We start from the raw sequence: 18,244 nt of genomic DNA on the forward strand, positions 1-18,244 counted from the left end.
AGCGAAATTATCGAACGCGTGAAGATTTTAAATCAACTCGCGAATGATGTTGAATATTATCACAACATGTTCATTCGGGCGATAATCGACGATATATCAATTGCCGATTATGTTCTTCCTATTAGCAAATTCGAGTTGATCAGAAATTCAGGAGAAAAACAAAAATTCATGAGAATATTTGGATTAACCAAGGAAACGCTACCAAATTTCAAATTTCCCGATTATGATGTTGATAAAATGAGAAAATCCGTCACTGATACCATCGATGAGTTATTTCCGAAATTACATGCCGCGTGGACTAAAAAAATACAATCAGAATCAATTCTCAAACACAATGATGATCAAACGGAAGGTGGACGGCATATCTCGCCGGGTATCGTCAATATAACGGAGGTTATCGCGATTTATCTTCACGCGGACGTCGTTGAAGGTAGCTACAACGTGGACTCGTCTGTGTCAGAGCAGGCGCAGCAGGGATTTATCTTATATTCGTTTTCACCTAGCGCCTCTCCGGGTTTTTTGATGATAAAAGAGCCAGTAAATCCGTTTTACCTGCGATGCCACAATCGATTATTATCGAAGATAAATTTCAAACTGACGGACCAGAATGGAAATTTGCTTGATATACGCGGGGAAACACTGAGTATCAACTTGCTGGTGAGATCGTAAAAAATCTGCCCGCCAGAGAAAAATAACCAAAAAAATAAATAAAAACCAGGAAATTTTTCAAAATTAGTAAATTTCTTAATTTTGATGGGGTAAATATACCAGTCAAATTGAATAATTTATATAATTTCGTAAATCTGTTGGGGTAAATACCCGTCAAATTGAGTAATTTATATAATTTTATGTTTTTGATGGGGTAAATACCCGTCAAAATTAAGAAAATTGTACAATTTCAGTAAATAAATTAATTTAGTAAATAATAAAAAAAATAATAAAAATCAGGGAAATTAAGAAATTAGTGTAATTTTATGTTTTTGATGGGGTAAATACCCAACAAATTGTGTAATTTATATAATTTCGTGAATCTGCTGGGGTAAATACCCGTCAAATTGAGTAATTTATATAATTTCGTAAATTTGATGGGGTAAATGGTAGTCAGAAATAAGAAAATTGTACAATTTCAGTAAAATGAATAAAAAAAAAATAATAAAAATTAGAATCGGAGATTCTTGAAATTTTGTTGTTTTTTTTTTGTTGATAGAAATTTTTAAGAATCTTCGATTCTAATTTTACTCTCATCAACCAGCTTTTTTAGCTGCCTGACGCGCGAGCTGGTAATTTTTCTGGACTCGTACTCGTCTGATAAACTCGACCTTACTTTTTCTACCAGCGTCGATAATTTAACGAAATCCTCGATTTGATCATCGCTGACAGACGCAAGCGATTGGTACATGGCAATCTGGATTTAATTTATAAACTTATATTCGGATGGTAGCGTGTACCTATATTCGAGTTTCCTTGGACGATCGTCTCAAATTCGGACCGGATTTTACCTGCGTCCAAATCCGAAGATAAATTTATGTTTCTGTTTTTCAGATCCTCGATAGCTTCGATGATGTTGTTTACGTTTTCCTCGTTCATTTATATTTATATTTGTAATCTTCAATTTCAAAAATCTTCGATTTCACTTTCCGAATCGGATATTATTGGAATATAATAAAATTCGATCCATGAGCCGAGTTTGTAGGAGAATGTCGCGTTGATTATTTTTTCTGTCACACGTTGCACCGATGCTGGATTAATACTAAAATATCTTGCAGCGGCATTCATCGATGTGAATACAATTTCCTCATTTGTTTCTCGATTTACTGATTTAACTGCCTTAGCTGGTCGCCGTACGCCACCGGCATTACCAAATTTGGAATTTTCACTCGGAGTTACCACCCGAAGATTTGACAGTTTGTTGTTAAGTTTATCTCCGTCGATGTGGTCGATAACAAGACCGACTTTTATTGGTCCGTTGGAACATTCGAATACAAACTTATGACAAAAATAACTTGCGCATCTTCGTTTTTTGTTTTTGTTGATGGTAAAAACAAGATAACCTGAATTACAAACCCTACCGATCCGATTCTTCGTCTTGATATTCCTAACGATACCATCGGACGACGACTCGTATTCCGTGATCGTTGGATGAGATTTAAACTCGCATGTCATTGTTGTTTCTGGAATCGTTGATTTTGGATTCATATATGATAATCTATATGTCTAAATCGTTATTTGCTTTGAATCGATTAATATAATCTTCTTCGCATGTTATCACCGACGAAGATCTTTTTTCGTAATATCTCCGCAATTCCCGATAATTCTTTCCTCCACATGCCAAACACAATCGAGTTTTCCCTCGCGTGCCAACTTGACAAATTAAGCAACGTTGTGGTCCTTTACTGCCACGCCGAATCGCATGTATATGAGCGCCGCAATAATCGCCTCTGCAAGATTTGTCACAATTATTTGTTGAGCCGATTAGTATCCATTTGCAATGCATATAATTTAAACATATGTCTAAAATATAATCATGGACGCATTTGATCTTGATGAGGAAGAATATATTATTCCTGAGGTTGATCGAGCCAAGAAAGAGTTCTTCGATGATGGAGCTGTTCACACTTGGTCGACTTGGAAAACAAATTCTATCGATGCTACGATGAACCTGGAGCGAGCTAAGAAAATAATCGAGCATATAAAAACCGAACACAAAGAAGAGCGATTTATCTTTGGAATAAAATTTATCGCACAAATGCCTGATGATACCTGGATTATTCGCGATAAGCGAGATCCTGTGCGTGGTGGTAAGAAAAACGTTGTTTTTGATAAAAATTCTAAACCCGGATTGTTACTGGGAATGGATGGCCCTTATTATGCTAGATCCTATCCAGCCAGCGCTGTTGTTTATGGAATTTATCGGCTGAATAACAATCCGGACGTAAAAAACCTACCTGCGATGAAAGAATCACCGATGATAAATTGCGTGGCTGAGCGCGTAATCGAACATATGAAAAACGCTCAACGTGGATCTGGTTTGACCCAGTTGAGGCTAGATAAAATTAACGCGTGGACGAAGACTGTCGCTGGTGGTGCATCGGTGGACGATGTAGCTGCGTTGAGTAAAAAACTTAAATTTCCAATCACGGTGAAAACGTTATCGGGAGAAATATTATACTCGTCGCCGTATAGATCCCGAGGAGCACCAATCGAGATTGTCGATCACAATTCCCATGCGTGGTCGCAATCGGTAATGATATTTCCGCGGGATCGTGTGGTTAAATTTTATTCCGTTGACACCGCGAATTTCGCGGATGCTGCGGAGAATAATAATTCCGATGCCATGTTCAGATTTATCAAAAAATTAAGCGCATCTGATCCGATATCGATATGGTTATTTTCTAGCGAGGAAAGATACGATCAATTTATCCTGCAATGTGGCGATATTTACAGGGACGAAATACAACACGAGTCGATGAGAAAACTCGCGGTGAAATATTCGTCGAATCCCGATCAATTATTAACGAATTGTTTCACAATTTCGTCTGTGGCCGCTCATGCCGCTAGAGAGAAAAACTCGTGGAGGCCAACAAGAAACGAATATCTTGCTGATATTCAACTTAGCTGTATCGAATACGGCCATGGCGGATTGTGGAATACCAAGTACGATTTCGAAGATATGATTTCCGTTGACATGAGCGCGTGTTATCGTGGAAGTTTCCTTGTATATGGCGATTGTGCAGATTATTTTGCTAAATTCGGCCATCCTACCAGCGAGATGACAAGAGTAGCAATTAACGGACCGTTGCCTGATTTTGTCATGACCGGATTCGCTTGTGTTACGTCATTCGAGTTTGCTGAAAATTTACATAAAATTTGTTATATTTGGTTTGCAGGCATTTATCTCAACGTCGTTGGGTTCCTACGGTATTATTGAGATATATGCTGGATTAATCGATGTTAGTGTCGTTGACGGTGAGTGAGGCGATTATATCCTACAGAAAACAAACAGATGTGTGGCTGCCGACTGTGACAACGCGAAAGATATAGGAAGAAAAATAATCGGTAAATTTACTCAAGGTGGATCCGTTGATCACAAACATCGACACGCTAGATTATTTATCAACGACGCCGAGATGGATTTTATAATCGCCGATACGGTATCACGAGGAATATTTTGCAACAGAGAGAATATTATCATTGATAGAGCAAAATTAGGTACCGTCATTAGCTACCTTGACGGAGAATCAGCGCAATATACGCATTTGCGGTCGTCGATGCTCGCCTATGTAAGCATAAATTTACTCTCGATGATAAATAAATTTTCTGATATCGCAGTAAGGGTCGCGACGGATTCGTTTTATATCGATAAAAAATACCAAGATAAGTTGGAAAATTTAATCACCGATGGTAGCTCATGGGGAACCTGGAGGATAAAAAACGAGGATATCCTAGATTATTGTGAAGACGCCGATGTCGAAGATTGCGATGAATTTCATCAAGGTAAATTTGGAGAATCTTCGGCGGCCGCATCTGCGTTCGATCCAATTTCACGCAGCAAATTTGTTTACCTAAATGGGCCTGGAGGTAGCGGTAAAACAACGCGAGTAATAAACTTATTTGCGAACTCCGATATGATCGTATTGACTCCGACACATAGATTAGCGCGAGAAATAAAGCAGCGCGGTGTTAATTTTTGCACGTACCATAGCTATTTCAAATACAGCGGTGGATCATGGGACTCGGCACGCATGGGCGATAAATATATCAACAAGATCATAATATTTGATGAGATTTGCACGGTGAATTTAGATATATTAAAATCGATATTAGCTTGGCTGGGAGGGAAAAATACCGCCGTAATAATGTGCGGCGATCATGGCCAACCTAATCCTATCGATGGTGAATCGCCTCACGAATGGCTCAGAAACTTTGTTGATTATTACGAGGAAATCGACGCTGATTATAGATCGACGGATATTTTGTTGACCGAATTTAAAAAATTGATTCGATTACAACCAAACAAGATTCAGTGCGACGTCATGAGAAAAATAATCGACGAGACTCCGATGAACGATTTTCTAAATTGGTGGCGTCCTGATCATCTGATCGTTGCTAGTAGAAAAATTATTCGTGATATTATTCAGGAAATGTTATTCAAGCTGCATTGTGAGAAATTTCCAACGCTGCAGGTACCGTTATGCTATAGGCCCGCTAATACTAGGCGACAAAATATCAACGTTACTCTGCCATGTGGAAGGGAAAAAAACTTGGTCCTGAACGATATTATCTTTGTTGATATTAATCTTGTTAATGACGCGATAAGTGCAGAAAAATCACCGTGGAAATTAGGTTACGCAACAACGATACACTCGTCGCAAGGATTGACCGTAGATTGCCAAGTTTGGATCGTCGATGACAGAATTTCTTGGTCAAATTTGGTATATTTAGCCGTGTCGAGAGTAAGAAAATTATCTCAACTAGGACGAATTCGAGTAAACTACATTAGTGACGCTGGCGGTAGTTGATTATCTTCGGGTACTATTTGTAATTCTTCTTTGGTAAATCCGCGTTGTGGCGCTAACGAATCTAGGATATAAATCGCTGGTCTTCCTGACGATCTTGTTACGGCGGATATTTTATGTGTTGTGACGCTCCAGGTTGGGTCGGTCGCTCTTTTTCTGCCTCCTTCGGCCTCACCTTCTTTATATAAATACCTGACTGTGACTCTACCTAGTACAGGCTGAATTGTGGAATCTCGTTTTAGGGGTATATTCGATTTTGTGATTGCAATTGCGGGTTTCATTGCTATTGTTCGAGTCGTCTCATTATTCAGCGCGTTAATTACATGAGGCAATCTTAATACCCAATCGTGAGATCGATTATCTTGAATAAACTCGCGCGCGTATTGGTATCCGAATAATCGTTCTGCGAGCGTTTTGTTGAATCTTTCGACGATAGCTTGATTGTGATGAACACCTACGATACCACGACGAATTTTCACATTATTTTTTTTCATCAATGAAGTAACCGCGCCAAGAAATTCTCGACCCGGATCAACCTGGAGAAGATTCGGCCATGTCAACGGGGATCGTGAATAAATTTCATTAAATGCCTTAGCAATTTCCGTTGCTGTTTTATTCGATAATGGCTCGGCTTCTTTATACCTGCTAGCGATATCAACGATGGTCAGGACATATTTGTATGTGACGCCGTCAACGGTATCACGAGGAAGAAACATAAGATCCGCTTGATGAACCTCATTAGGGACACTGACAGTGAAACTCGCGTATGGTATTTTTTTAGGCGGAGGAAGATATATTTGCCAAATTGCCTGTTTCGATAACCACGATTCAGCGACGGACTGTTTTACTTTAGCGGCTTTAGCAAGTTTGGCGATCGCTGATTTTCCTCGCCAGAATCCTCGCGGAGAATAATATATCTGCTCCATATTATTTACCAGCACCGAATACTAATTTGCCTTTCATCGCGCCTTTTACCAGCCAAGTTGCCAATTTCTCTTTGAAACTTTTATTAGGAATCGCGTCTAATGCGTGAATTAGCTTGATATCAGCGAGATGTCTTTGTTGTAAATCTCCGCTGCGATATGCGAGGTCGTGGTAGTAACAAGCTTTATCGATTGCGTTTACCGGATCTTCACCTTGCTTTGGTTGATCATTATCGTCGAGTCTGATATCGAGCCTCGTTCCGGGTCCACAATAATTATACCCTGGCAGATGCTTTTCTCCGGGATATTTTGCCCAAGGGGTCCCAGGTAGATTTGTCAAAGAGGCTGCGATATCTCCTCCGGTTCTTCTATTTTTTTTTTTACAAATCTGAACTTGCGTGTCTTACAAACTTCGCATTCTCCTGCAATTGCGTTTCTGTTATTGCGTGTAACGATTTCGGTTGGATTTATCGTAGCTGTGTGTGTGCGACACTTAACACAATATAGATCCATGTATTCTAGTAACATGAATGTAATTGATTTTCAGCCACGAAACGACGCGAGCAGATAAAACACCATGCGGTATTACCGAATTCGATTAGAATGATAATCATCGGCCCGTCAGGATCTGGTAAAACGCAATTGTTACTGAATTTGATCATGCGATGGCTAAAATGGGACAAGTTGTATTTGGTTGCACCATCCGTGGACGATCAACGTTGTTATCGAGTGTTAAAGGAATTTAGCGACAATACCGACGAAGGCACAATCGAATTCATCACAGACATCAATGAAGCTCCATCCGTGGAGAATTTGGACGGTGATATTAATAATCTTGTTGTTTTCGATGACGTTATGCTAGATAAACAAACTAACCCGGCCAGAATATTCTCGCGTGGCAGACACAAGAACACCGATGTTATTTACGTGACACAGAGATATACGCAGATTCAAAAGGTGATTAGGGACAATTGCAACATTTTATCGGTATTCAATGGCGTGGACACACACGCGTTGAGAAATATCCATCAGACCTGGTGCAACGGCGACATGGATATAAATAAATTTAAAAATTTGTTCAGCCGCGCTCAGGCAACGCCGCATGGTTTCATCACGATAAATCTTCACGATCCACGCAGTCGGTATCGAATTGGTCTTGATCAAATTTATTCATGAGAAAGCAGCCCCACGTTGCAACAAAAAAAAATAACACAAAAATTATTCCCTGACTTTTATTTTTCCTGTCTCGAACGCTATATTTACTAACACACCCGGCGCGACCAACCGATGCACCCGGTCTGAAATGCATGAAAATTAGCTCCCGTAGAAGGCTTTATTTTTTAATTCTGAGGCTTCTACGGAGAAAGTTCTCGTAGGAAGGTTTATTTTGGCTGGAAACGAATGTCTGTTAAACTTCCCTGCTGCTAATTAGATTTACAAGATAAGAGAAAAGACTACAGAAAATGAAAACAAAGCAAATCAAAAGATTTGAAAATAAGCCAGAAGACAGCTTCAAAGACGATGAATCATTAAGCATTTGACATGCGTATATGTACCGTATAATCTCCACAAAAAAGATGAATATATTCTCTATGTTGGATATGACTCACGCACTAGACTAGAGTTATACTGAGTTATTTAGATTCTGATTCTTCAGTTAGTAATTAGAAACGGGCATATTGAGCTTGGACTGTGGACAAGGCTCCTGCTAAAAGGCAAGCAATGTACACTGGTGAGTTATGGTATTATTGTTATTAAAATATAAGTTTAATGTTGATTATATTAAATGGCCAAGTGTTTTCTGGCAGTGTACCAACATAAGGCTTCTTATTTAATACTTGACTAATAATAATAATAATAATAATAATAATAATAATAATAATAATAATAATAATAATAATAATAATAATAATAGATCCTTTTTCCCATAGAGAGGACTTGGATACACTTAAAAAGAATTCTCCCCTGTCATTGGGAACTGACAAAGTAGGTGATTTGGTTAGCAGTTACCCTTTAGAATGATATGCATATGTCTGTCCTATATGAAAGACACAAAATAGTACAGCAATCAAGATATTCCAAAGCACGTCTAATAAGTTCCAAAACTGGAGAGCTTAATTATGATCTACTGTGATTAATGAGTATAACAAACATAATGTGAATGGATCCTTAATGAACAGAATAATTGTTACCTTTTATATTATATGGGTTGTCGAGACTCTTTTTGAGTGCCCAGGAAATATAGAATGGCACATTCATGTCACTTGCATTTCCCACAAAAGAGAACTGAAATTAAACATTGGACATTTTCAGCAATTCTTTATCTTATTCGGGGGTATTATTGTGTTCAGAGCATTTCAAACTCAAATGCTTCCATTTTTCTCATTTACCAACACACACTTATTTCAATAAATAGTATGTTTTGTATTTAATTTAGTCAAGGGATTTATTATCTACAGGTTGAAGGCAATAGGCAAACATACCATATATAATCAATTTTATGTTAGTCTAATTTCCAAATATATTAGGTAGGCCTAATAGTGAGGTCAGTGTATAATCGATTTTACATGTTCACGACGCGATCAATTAATAATAGGCAAATAGCAAAGGGGCCTAATAACTATAGTCTGATTAAAAAAGGAACATAAATGTCAAAATGATCCTGTCACCTAGCACATATGCATCCAGTCATGTGTAAGGTTTGCAGAGCTATGGCAGCTATAGCATATATCAAGCGATCTTAGTGATTGGCCCTAGTTATTCCGGTATATGTTACATATACGCTTCAACAGATACCTGCATGCAAGAGACACCTATCCATAACGGACAGTAGTTTAAGCCTTTTTTCTTTCTTTGATTATCCTTATCGAACTTGTTCATGAAGGACAGAAGTTAAAATCATTTTAATTTTACTATCAGTTTAATCTGGATAGGAAGGTCACCTGTCTTGTCCAGAAACGACGGTATTTTAAGGCACTGTCTTCAGTTCGTTATCAAGACATGATATGAATGACACATATCCATAAAGAACAATAGCTTTTGTTGAGTTTTTTCATTTCATTACAATTATCAAATTTTATATGGACGATACTTTTCCATCAAGTACAATATTTTAGTCCGAATTTGTTCATTTTATTATCATTTGCGACTTTACTATAAAATAAACATAAAAAACAATATTTAACGTCTTCTTCATTTATTTATCAGCCAATATGCTAAGAGCGCATGTCTGTAAAGAAGAAAAGTTGTTTCCTCGAATGTCCATTAAAGACGTCTGTTAACAATTATTTTAACAAAATAAATTATTTTTTCTAAATGAAGTACTTCTTCCTCTGAGCTGCAGTAGCTCAGTGGTTAGATATCTGGGATCAATACTTCAATATTGCAAGGTTTTATTCCTGGACAGACCATGCCTGGTTCGCAGCGAAACGGTATATCTGGGGACAGTATTTTAGCCCCACTGTCTCAGCATGATATAATTTTGTACGCGATGTCATAATTAATTAATTAATATATTAACTAATTAATTATTTCATTCATTCATTCATTCATTCATTCATTCATTCATTCTAATAATCTTCTTTCTGCTCATGTAGACATCAAGTTGCAAGAAATGTCACGTTTATTTATTGTACTTACATGAACGAGTTCACATTCAATGATGCTTTCTCCACTGGGAAGTCTTGTCACGTTGGCATTGACTTGTATGCCATTGTTCAGATCAAAGAAACAGTGAAGAGAGGTTTGAAAATCCTTAAATTAACACAGAAAAAGATCATAATTGTGTAATGTGAACAAATTAGGAGTTTCACTATAAAACTTATGTAAAAGGTACAAAGTAGAGGTAACAATGAATGCATTAAACGATGGAACAAAACAATGTATGAATTTAATTACAACACTTTCCTCTTTATAACACGATAGTTGGTGTCCAGAACAGTATCGTCGACCTGCCATGGTTCGTGCACTTAAAACGAATTATGACTCATATTATAATATTTCGGGAAACTATTAAAATCGCCATAGAAAATGTAAATCTATATCCGTTTGGTTTATCATTAGCTGAAAATGGTTTAAACACTATCCACAGTTCTTTTCCAGCAACTATCTTTCTAAGCGTGCCAAAATATATCTGTTTCCGGGTGTAAGTCACTGGTTCACGCCGCTGGAATAAATGTCACGTGACGTACAATTGGAATACGGACAATTAGGTCAAGGTAAATAAATTAATATGTTATGATGTCCCTGTGTTAATAATATTTGCATCTGTCCTATATTTGATTTCTTTCAAGTGCATATTAGCTGCAATTAAACACTTTTAAGTAATGATGACAAAAATGTCAAAGAGAAACTAGTATGCGCCTTTTATATTTTTCTTTCAACTTTATATATTTCATTTTTATACGTGTAGTGAATTTTTAATATATTTGTTCTTGCTATATTATAATTTCTTCCTTATATTAGAATATTAGAACGAAAAGTTTCGTTTAAATAAATTTTCATTAGATTCATTACTCCTTACATTATATAAGAAGTGCATGTTTTATTAATCTGGTTTTTGCATTTTTGCCATTGCCATCACAAAAACCTAATCTGAGGTTTTCCTGCTAAAAGAAGGGAAAGAAAACCAACATGTGAACAACTTTCCGGACTTGAACAGCTCAACACTCACTTCAGGGCCACACACTTTGTGGCATATATGACATTATTTAAATGTGACATTTCAATTTAGTTTTCTTTCATTTAATCACCTACTGTAACCGTCAAAGAAAGATGTTGAACCATTTGATGATACCAGGATCTCGAAATAGAGGCATAAGGTCGCGAGAAACTTGGAACGCGGACCAAAGACTTGTTCGAAGTTAGGACGGTCGGCGATATATGCCAAGTGGGGTCAGGGAAACAGGAATCAAGACTCAGGCCTAAGCTGTAGATCATTATATACCAATTGGTACTAGTTAAAGGCTTGATTAAAAAGTGTATGTCAGGAGGGGCAGTTATGTTGCAGTGAACAAAACATCAGTCGTACGTATAGCAATGATTTAAAAAGATGTAAATTAAATATGTGTTTTAGAAATGCTCAAAACGTAAATAAAAACATGCTACAATATTTATTGTTGTTTTCTTCAACCCATTTTGTCCTACATTAGACAGACAAATTCACTTATGATGCTTTTCATGTAAATATTTCAGCTAAAGAATGTTAAAAATTTTTTTATATATATTTTACATTCTCATAATTTTCATACTTCTGATCGCAGGGTATGTAGCCGTAATATACTTTATCTGGAACTGCATTAGAAGGAAGTACGATATAATGAGGGATAATTTACCGTTTTCTCAAAAAGGAGTCGTGTGTTGCCAAGATGGAGACAACACACCCAATGTTTTGACGATGAGCTTCAAAAGAGTACTTGCTGACTATAGCAGTTATGACCGGGGTGTAGGGAAACATAGACGTATGGTTAAAGAATTTACAAAGGACCTGAGCAATGTATATGGACAATCTCTGACCTAAGTTATTTATATGGATCATCCATTACCTGAGTAATGTATATAGATATTACCTGACCTGGGCAATATATATGGACAATTCCTGACTTGAGTAATTTATAAGGTCAGTAAATGGCCTGATTAATTTATATGGATTTGAGTGTTTTAAATGGAGAATACCTGAGTGTGTAAGGGCAAGAAAACATACACGTGGAAGTAGATTTGTTCAAAATCTGATTCAGAGTAATTGTCTGCACATATTTAAATGGTTGTTGGCCACAAGGGATCTTATTTGGTGAAACAACTGTATAGGTGGCAGTAGTAGATCATTTTGTTATTCCTGTGTTCCAAGTTATTGTCGATATCAATGGTACCCTGCTGAAAATTGAAACTGTCACTTTTTCGATGAAGCTATCAAATGATAACAGGTTTCAATGCGGAATGAAAATGTGCATCTTACCTCTATTAAATAATAACAGGTTATGATGATACAGAATGAAAATGCGCAGTCTTACCATTAGGTTTAATGCTGTCACCACAATTTTCGTGTCCATGCCAGATGGAACAAGTATCTCTGTTTCATTTGATTGGATGCGAGGACATGACTGGTGTCCTTTATTATGATTCGAAAGACCTTTTTGCTCCACCTGAAATGGAATGATTTTGTTGTTTTAATTTAAAAATCTTAAATACAAACTTTGTACAAAAAGCTTCAAATCTCAAAGAAAATTCAGATTTTTAAATGAAAAAAGCCTTTAATTTTCATTTCTGCGCATTATTTCTTTTTTTTTTCCTGAATTAACTTTCATTTTGACTTCAAAATCATGTTTTCGTTGGAGTTGCTATTATTTTCAGAAACTGATGATGGGTCTTCAAATGTTTTGATTATTAACTGTAAAATCTACAAATGTATATAGCTACATAATATAGTGCATTTATAGTAACTCCAAATAATAATATATTTGCTGTAAGAAACATTGTTTTGCAAGAGGAATTGACACAACAATAAAATCGCTCAAACTTTTGCTTTCACACAAAAATGCATTTATATGCTTGTCACAGAATTAGGCAAAGAAATAACTTGGTTTTGCCTTAGAACTCTTTGACTATTTCTCGTTGTACATGCGTACAACGTTATCTTTGGCGAATTCGTGTTTTTCCAGGTAAGCGACTGTATTAGCATTTACCTAGCCAGAAATTACTTGTGACGAAGTAACTTTACTAACATGATATGCACGGGTATTTTACCCTGACTTTTGCTCACTCTCCTATGGATTTAAGCAAAATCAATTTCTAAAACCGACACTGGTCTTTTTGGATCACGTCAAGGAGTGTACGCTCTCCATTGTTCCCCAGCCATAGGGGTAAGTTTTAAATTTACATTTTCATTTGATATGCGAAGCTTATTCGGTTTGTAATGTCTTATCGCGTAATAATGCGTTTGAATTACAAGTCACTATTAGAGGTTAAAGTATTATCATATCTAGAGATTATACAGAAACTATTATTATGACCGATTTGGCTTTATTGTAGCTGATTGTGTCTGTCGCTGTGATTGTGGCCATGATTCTGATTGTGACTGTCACTGTGATTGTGATTTTGAATATGACTAGAGCTGTCTGAAGTTGTCTTAAGCTGTCTAAAGTTGTTTAGAGCTGTCTGGAGTTTCCAGAGTATTTAAGGCTGCGTGGTGTCGATACGTATGTATATATGTACGTATGTCTGTGCCATGGACGTAGACGTAGCAAATTAAAAAGGGTACTGTATGCTGTCTGTACGTGTGTATACATATGACTCTACATGTGGTGGATCCATAAAGGGTGCGAGCGGCCGATAAGAGTGTGGGCCAACCCAAGGAGTCGTGCGACTGTACAAGGGGTCTAGAAGCATACGTTTCGATTAATTGTTGTTCCAATTGCATTGTTATATTCGTAAGATTATTTTGAATATCCGTTGTGTTCATAAGATTATTTTCAACCTTAGTTGTGTTCATAAGATTATTTTGAATCTTAGTTGTGTTCATAAGATTAGTTTGAATCTTAATAGAGCTCATATTCAACATTATGTGAATCTCTCTTGTTGTGTAAAACACTGTTTAAAGCGAATCTGCAGTCCATGAGGTTTCTTGGATCTGTACTTCATATTGATTTAATATTTTGGTTTATTTTCAATGTGTGAATGTTGTGTAGAGTGATTTGAGTCAATCGTATGTTGCGAGCGTGAACGAATCATTGTATTTTTACATCATATATTTTTCTTTATTAACTCATTGTATAAAATTCCATCTTTCTCACATTGTGTTTGTCTTATTCATTTAGTCCAAAAACCCACTCGGTTTCTTTTCTGCGACAATGCTGGAGCATGTTATTCTGACAAAATGCAATCAAATTAATTTGGTATAGTGGATGTTGAGATTTGAGAAAACTGGCCTCCAAATGTAGATTATTTCTTTTAAAGCATAAGTTTGCTAATTTAAATAGTTGATAGGATTAATCGGACTTCCCGGAATGGCGCAAAATCTTTTACTGTACTATAGTAAATATGGCTTAACAAGGATACAATGTACTAAGTTATATAGCTAAATTCAACATGGAACGATATTTATGGCTACGTTCTACAGGTAAAAATCAATATGGATCAATAATATTGTGAAAGAAGTATTTGTCTCTAGTACTGAAATGAATTTTCGAAGAAAAACACTTTTTCGAAAATGTCTTTAAATCAGATATTAGCATTCAAATTTTCATAGTATTATTTTTAATGATGTCCACGTGTAATGTGACTTGTGGTTTACTAAAACTCTCAGACAGCCCAGGTGATATGCTGTATCACTTAGTGATCATAACATTTACATATACACTGTTTCCTCTAAAGCCGGTTACCTGACAGCACCCATGGATATGTAGTGTCACTTAATGACCATACCATGTACATATACACTGTGTTCCTGTAAAGCAGGCTACCCAATAGCAGCAATGGACAAGTAGTCAGTGCTGTGTGTAAAGGTTTTGATTTGTTTTCTCAGGGCTCAGGGAGAAAAACGGTACAATGCAAACGTTGTGATAACTATCACATACACACACAATATGACACATTAACGCCCCTGCTTGTTCTAGCATCTTGGAAATATGTAAAGCTTCAAATTAGTTATTAATTTCAATTCCCACATAATTTACTGTCACGGTTTTCCTTCTGTTTACAGCACTATTTAGTGATCATTGGAACATTAAAGCCAGTTCTGAGGTGGTTGAACAAACTTACTGAATTTTAAGCCCAGTGCATACTCGTAAAAGTGGCCGAGTGTTCTAAAGATGACACCGTTCCGGGCCACAACCATTTCACCTCTGTCTGCGTGGGTTCGAGTATCAGGCTCGGCTAACGTGGATACGTGAGAAAGCTTGCCATTAGCTTATGGTTGATCGGTTGTTCTCAGGATTGTCCAGGGTTCTTACTCCACCGTGTACACTGGCCACCATGTATAAGCTATCTTCTGCTGAAATGATGGCGTTAAACTCTACAACAACAACAGCAACAACATTAATTTTGAGTGATCATATAAAATTTAGAGCCAGGTCTGAGATGGTTCAACAAACATTCCTAATTTTAAGAGTAGTGCAACTCACAAATGTCATCTGATCTGTCAGAGCGCTCACGTAACATCCTAGCTTTGAGTATGAACGTGACTTGGAAATTACAATAAAAGTACTACAAACAGCAAATTAGTCAAAATAATGGTCCAGGAATTTGCTGGTCATACACTTATATGCAGATATAAAATTATGCGTCGGGCAGATTAATATATACTCAAATTGTGATGATTTGTTTAAGCGAGGACCATGCTTTTAGATGATATTTATGTATATTTCACTAATGTATGAAAAAATTTTTTAGTATTCCCTTCAGATTGTTATCCCTTGAAACTTCCGTGTTATTGACGTCCTTAATTACGTACCTACAACAATGACGGTTTCCATATAACTGATTGGGTCTATATATCAGCAAAATAATTGTATTATATTTGGTGTTTATGCCATCCGCTCTCTTTTACCCCTGACGTATTATGTGGCTTAGTAATTCAGCAACATGGAGAAAAAAGTCAAACAAGTGTACTTCATGTTTTTAAAATTCTGGCTTTATGGCTCCTGTTGCAATCCTGCTCAGCAGTGATAATATTAAATATATACTGCTGACATCACAATGAATATCTAACATCGATATGCAACGGCTTCGAATACTCGAATAATAAAATCAGTATTCGTGTTAGCACTACCCTTCTTGGGGTACCAGGTCTTGAGGAAATAAAAATACTTCTTGAAATACCTTAACAACACTAATCTTTCCAAGAATTAAACAAGTATGAAGTTCTGAAAATAGATATTCGTGAAAATAAATGAACTCATGGTAGTCTACACTCAGATTAGTCATGAAAATAAATGTATTCATGGTAGTCTACGGTCAGATTATTCATGAAATAAATGAATTCATGGTAGTCTATACTCAGATTAGTCATTAAAGTAAATTAATTCATGGTAGTCTAAACTCAGATTAGTCAGTCTTTGTTATACGATAACATAACTATGATAAATTTCATATCTAAATAAAAGCCCTTACAGACTCTCTTAATACAAATCCGGAGACTGACTTACCGTCTTCCCCAAAACCAGCTTGTTGCCAGGGCAAACACTGATGTCGAAGGTGCACTTGTGGTCGTTGATGCACCAGGTACATGTAAAATAACTCTGTGTGCAGCTTGTACATCTGGGAAAAATATATATATATATATATCATTTGTTATCTTAATAAACCGACATATGGCAATGAATCCCATGACATAAATATAAATAATTCTTAATCCCTAACCCCTTCCCCGTTTGCTTTGCAGAGATGGTACTTAAAAAAACATGTCTTCAGTGACATGTGTTCGACCACTTCCTTTTGTAGCTCATTATATTTCGTTTTGCGAAATTTAAAATGTCTTAGAAGACAAAATTTAAAAAGCATCCACACCCACAATATAAATACCAGCGTTTTAATTAATTGTATTCATGCCTCTATTATACAATGAAAAATGTCATTAACACTACCGATAATTCGTGCCAGGATGACTCTTGAACCCGCTTCGAACATTTGGGCGAGTGTGGATCCCATTTCATTGTAGCAAAGGTCAAAACCAGAATAGAGTGTTATTTATTGAATATGAAGAAACTCATGATCAAAATTAGTTAAAAGACATGATAGGTTCATGTTATCATCGAAAATGACGGTTATTATCCGGAAATTTGAATCAATATCATGAAATTATCATACCATGACAAGAAGTCCTGTGTTTTGTTCAATTTTGTATTCCAAAACAATTTCCATGATTCCTATCAGTGGCAACACTTTGAGAAATAAATAGCAATGAAATAATTTTGTCAAGTGAAATTTGTGTTTTAGTCATATATTTGAATTTAAGTGTAATCAACCTAAATGTGAGATGCCCTCTTATATTCAAAGGTGAAACATGTTAATCTTCCATCTCACTGTTCGCCATTATTTTGAGAGCCTAATTAAATGACAACCGTGTTTTGATCTCTAATTTAGGGACGTATTTTTTATACGTATATAGTAAACTAAAAGCATACCTTTATCAGTTTTATCATAGTAAGTGTACCTTTTTATTCGAGTCAGATAAAGGGAAAGGAATAAAGAAAAGTTAAAATTCGTGTAAATGCTACCTGCTTAAGACCTAGCGGTCACAGTAATGTGTTAGGTCAACTCATTTCAATTTAGCACTTTAATACAGTTATACATATTTCTGTTTAAATAACAATTATACTACCTTAAATTATCGTAGTCCTTCATACCTGTGCTCAAAGATAGCAAGACAACCAATCAAAAGTAGTGTTTGATAGATACTGATTATTATGGAGAAGAAAGTTCCAAACATAAATTACTGAAGTGGCACTGAGAGAATTGATCAAATATGAGCAGAAGTTCCAATATCACTGACAAGAAAATCATGTTTTAAAATTTCACTCATGCAACAAATTTTAAAAATCTGCTTTCGTCATTAACAATTTTTGCATGAAATAATTGTCTCCAATTTCTGAACAAAATTAATGTATTTTGTGGGCTAAAATAGGCGACGTAATGCATAATGTAGCTGCAGGCTTATGATGAGGCATACATGTACGTGATGCGTTAAATCCTATTGGAGGTTGTTTTTCAAGATCATTCGGAGATTTTGGTATATTGAAAGTAAAGGGAATTTACATCGAAAAGCAAACAATTTCATAATATAATATTTTTCCATGTCCGCTAGTATCAAGT

At 36.1% G+C, this 18,244-nt stretch overlaps 1 protein-coding gene across 1 annotated transcript in view; it reads right to left on the reverse strand.

Moving 5' to 3' along the window:
- Window positions 1–17,293, reverse strand: part of LOC149803960 (plexin-A1-like) — an 82,886-nt gene extending 65,593 nt beyond the window's left edge. The window contains exons 1-4 of the mRNA XM_089954028.1: window positions 17,240–17,293; window positions 12,448–12,579; window positions 10,079–10,192; window positions 8,632–8,725 (exon numbers count right to left, since the gene is read on the reverse strand). Of these exons, the coding sequence (XP_089810154.1) occupies window positions 8,632–8,725; window positions 10,079–10,192; window positions 12,448–12,579; window positions 17,240–17,293 (394 nt within the window). The remainder of the gene's footprint in view (window positions 1–8,631; window positions 8,726–10,078; window positions 10,193–12,447; window positions 12,580–17,239) is intronic.
- Between the last annotated feature and the right edge of the window lie 951 nt (window positions 17,294–18,244).

This window comes from Sinohyriopsis cumingii, chromosome 3 (genome assembly GCF_028554795.1).
Source record: "Sinohyriopsis cumingii isolate HCF-2022 chromosome 3, ASM2855479v2, whole genome shotgun sequence".
NCBI lineage: Eukaryota > Metazoa > Mollusca > Bivalvia > Unionida > Unionidae > Sinohyriopsis > Sinohyriopsis cumingii.